Here is a 3,946-nt window from a genome sequence, read left to right as displayed (position 1 = left end):
CAAAAGACCATTCCCAAGCATACAAATTATGGGTTTTCTGGTCGTCTTAATGGATACACTCCCTCAGCTAAGGAACCAGAACTCTATTCTGTCTGATATGATGGACTCTGAAGCCTAAGCCATCTTCCCTGATCAAAAATTAGAGACAGGCTCTGTGTGCCCTTGGAATTTTTTTTTAAGTCAATCTCCATTGCCAGCATAAATGTGCCAAGGGGAGAACTTGTGTTCCAAACATCTAACCTGTCCTTCTGTGGATTACCTGCTGAAAAACATTTTATTGTAATCTTTTACCCCTCCTGCTTCCTCCCTCTCCCTTAAGTAGCTACAAAGCTCAAGGTTATTGACAGAAAGCAATTTTCTGTCTTACAGTCAACATCCCTGATCCTGGTGACACCAATGCTTGCTATGAGTTATCCATTTTCAAGAACCTTTAACAACTTATGTGGGAAAACAGGTATGTTACAACAGATCTCTCCTACTGAGGCACAAACAAGGTTTTCCCAACCTTCTCATTCCCAGGGTATGTCTATCTGGATATCTATCAATCTATTTATCTATTCATCAATTCATCTGCAGATAGGATTTCATCTTCTAATACAAAGAAACTGTAAGAAGTCATAGGAATCACTACCATAATTGCTCCTGATTGTAGCACAGTGCCACCAAGCACAGTTGTCTACACTTAAACAAGTATTGAATGGTGCCATGTTTGACCAGTTCTAAAACTCACTAACTGAGTTTTGTTTTGAGTTTAATGGTAGTATGGCACAGTACTCCTCCTCAGTTAATTTACAGCTTGGAATTGCATCTCTTTAAATGTCCTCTAGCTCTCATTTTATGGACGTCAACTATCACTTCATTTTGCAAGTAGCATTGCTGAAAACGTAAACAATTTCATTCTTACATGTGTAATCTTTTCATCCAAACTTTGCTCAGGGGAGACAGTGACATTTGGTCAAAGTCAGAAGGAATTTAATGTAGGTAAGCAACTGCTCTTTAACTGTCTGTTAATGAGTCAGATAATATAAGAAGTTGATCTCTGACTCTGCTGCTGTAACCTGAGTACACTAGCCAGATACAGAAGCCATTCACCACAAGAATGAGACTTCTGCACAAGTGCATCCCATGTGGCTGTCCATGTCAATAGCACTCACTCCCACAGTCTGTTCTCCAAGTCTATGCACCTGGGATTTAGTTCAGAGCCTCATGGTGACAACAGGGAGGAAATTGGGATTCATGGCAAGAGCAGGTGCTCTAGACACAGTCCCAGGACAGCAAAGTCCCTCTGTTTGTGTGAGCAAATTACTGCCCTGCAGCACGATCGTCTGTTCAAACTTACTTAACCTGGCTGTGTCACCAAACACAATGACTTCTGTGGTTGCTGGTATTGCTGTAATCCACCTAGTATCAGGGCTGCAGAACAAGCCAAAGACACATGGGTAGTCAAGACAGGTCTAATTGTCTTTACTCTGCAGTGCTAATATGTCCCAGGTTTTCTGTGTTTAACCATTATACTTTGTTTTGCAGGAAAATACAGAGTATCTTCTTCAGAGCCATCCACCTCTTCCTCTGAAAACACATCCAAATCGTATTCTTTGCTTAACTGAGGCACTGTAAATGCTAAATCACATAACTCTGAAAGGACCTCTGCCCTCCAAGACACACACAAAAAGTACCTGTGTGCCATCAAGGAGTGGACTGCTTCATTTGACTAAGCTGTGCCTTGGTGTATTCTTCTGGAATAATCACTTCTGGTTAACATGTAAGGAAAGGAAGTTTTGAGAGTGGAATTTTACTGAGGCTGCCAGCCCCCAAAGAGATGGCAAGGTGTTTCAAACCTGAAAGGATTTGAAGGCCTTCAAGTGCTGGAAAAGACACTGAGAGTGAAGAATTCTCAGCCTATAAGAGGGTGCATAGCACTATGCAGTACTGAGCCATGAACTGCAGTGCTAGACACAGCTGTTTCCAGGGGTTTTAATATTTCCTCTATCAACTCTCTGAATTATTCCAAAGGCCTGTGTAGATACACAAGTACCTCATAGCTTCTCTCCTGCCCTCATATTAGAGTCTGGAAAGACCATAGGGTATACTGCTCTCCACTTTCTGCTTAAGTCTTTCTGGAATGAAAGATTCACAACTGAGAAGGTCCAGTTCTGACTTGGATAAAATGAAGACCGTGGTGATTCCTGCGTGGTCTTCTTTCAGATGGGATGTACCAAAAGCTGTATGGCACATTTTTGGAGAAAAGGAAGCTTTATATCCATAACTATAGTTGTCCTTTCCTTCATACATAATGTGGGAAGACAGAGATGGTTGCTCCCCTCTACCACAAAGGGGATTGCATTTATTTAATGCATAGTAATATTAAGTTTGAAAGGAGTCTCTTCAGTAAAGTCTGTTTGGGTCTCCTTTCCAAGGAGAATCACACCTGGGGGGCTCTGAGAGTTAACTTTGTAGTGAGTATAAACCACCATGTACCAGGCAGGATGAAAGGTTTTATCTAAATTATTGTTCTAATACTACATTTGTGGAATTTGTTATTTCTAAGCCTGTATATACCTTTAAAGACAGGAATCTTGTCTTAAGAGGAGGACTATGTGAGAGAACCTGCAAAGTATTTATAGAGCACACTACAAAACAATGTAAAGCATGATAGATGGAATCGTGAAGGTTTATAGCTGAGGCCAGTATCAAATACTGCTGTCAGGTGCTACAGCTGTACACTGGATCCCAGGACTTGGGGATGAACCAGGATGGGAAACTACTGGCTTCATCTATAGCATATGTGATGGATTGGTATGAGCAGGCAGTGATGAGTGAAGACAATAAACAAGCATCAATCAATTGTATTATTTATACTGAAAGAAATTTCTGCTTACTTGAAGATGTAGATATAATATTAGAACTACAGCAGTGTTAGAAATGAAGAAATATTTTTAAATCTGGAGTCTCCTTGTATTTCATAGCCAGTGGAAACTTGAAAATCAGACCTTTGCATATTATTCTAACTAAAATTTGCCTTTGGACAGACATTTGGTCTAACTCACATTTAGAGGAAACTTGTGCAATATTGACCTATTGTAGAACATTCCACCCACACCAAGTTAGAATAGGCTTTACATAAAGTGTAAAGTACGAGTCCATGTGGGCAACACAGTGCCACCACATCTTATTTCTGTAGGAATTTCATCCCTGAAGTTTCACCACCCCTCCAGTTTAGCTAAGCCTGAGTCTTGACTGTATGTTAATGAGGAATCAGGATATGATGCCAAGCTGCCTGGCACTGAAGGGCCAACTTTAGATTGGTCATCAAAGACAAGGTCCTTGACAGCATTACAAAAGCCATGACAATTCATGAAAGAGAAGCAACGAAGAAATTAACTGTGCTACTCTTAAAGCCTTGGAGCCAGGACTTTTCTTGTGTTTATACATAGATCAAGATTAAAGGAGAGAGAAGAAAAAATGGTTCTGGATTCAGGCAGAAGGGGAAACACATGGCAGCAACCACACCATACCCCTCCCAAGCACTCGCAGCAGCAAAAACCAGGTTTTTGGCAGAGGCAATGTGGGCAGTGGGCTAACAGGCAGCTTGCTCTCCTCAGGAGTCCGGCATTTTGGGCAGCTGGCCATTTTTTGGGTAGCTGGCACCATCCATCCCTTTGTCCTGATCAAAGCCCAGATCCCTCCATTCCCCCCCCTTCCTGAAGGGCTGTCACAGGGCTTGTTTGCTGATAGTTGATGTCACTCGCGTATCTCTCCCTGCTTAACTGCGAGGCACTAATGTAAAACGTTGCTGCAAAAAAACCCACCTAATCTCTGGAAAGGATGGGATCTCTGGAAAGGGTCATTTCTCTCCTTTACTGACCTCCTACAGCATTGGATGGGGAACAGTCACTGCCTTAGCACCTTCCTCTGATTTGCTGCAGCTCAGGAAAAATAGTAAAGG

General features: G+C 41.8%; 1 protein-coding gene across 1 annotated transcript in view; it reads left to right on the top strand.

Annotated features, from left to right (window-relative positions):
* The window catches only part of ADGRF5 (adhesion G protein-coupled receptor F5), a 45,029-nt gene extending 41,629 nt beyond the window's left edge, over window positions 1-3,400 (top strand). Inside the window, exons 20-21 of the mRNA XM_054383729.1 lie at window positions 370-454; window positions 1,528-3,400. Of these exons, the coding sequence (XP_054239704.1) occupies window positions 370-454; window positions 1,528-1,607 (165 nt within the window). The 3' untranslated portion in view covers window positions 1,608-3,400. The remainder of the gene's footprint in view (window positions 1-369; window positions 455-1,527) is intronic.
* The last annotated feature ends 546 nt before the right edge of the window (window positions 3,401-3,946 follow it).

Source organism: Indicator indicator, chromosome 9 (assembly GCF_027791375.1).
Source record: "Indicator indicator isolate 239-I01 chromosome 9, UM_Iind_1.1, whole genome shotgun sequence".
Classification (NCBI taxonomy): Eukaryota; Metazoa; Chordata; class Aves; order Piciformes; family Indicatoridae; genus Indicator; species Indicator indicator.
Note: the sequence above shows the minus strand (reverse complement) of the source record. Positions and strands in the feature narration are given on the sequence as shown.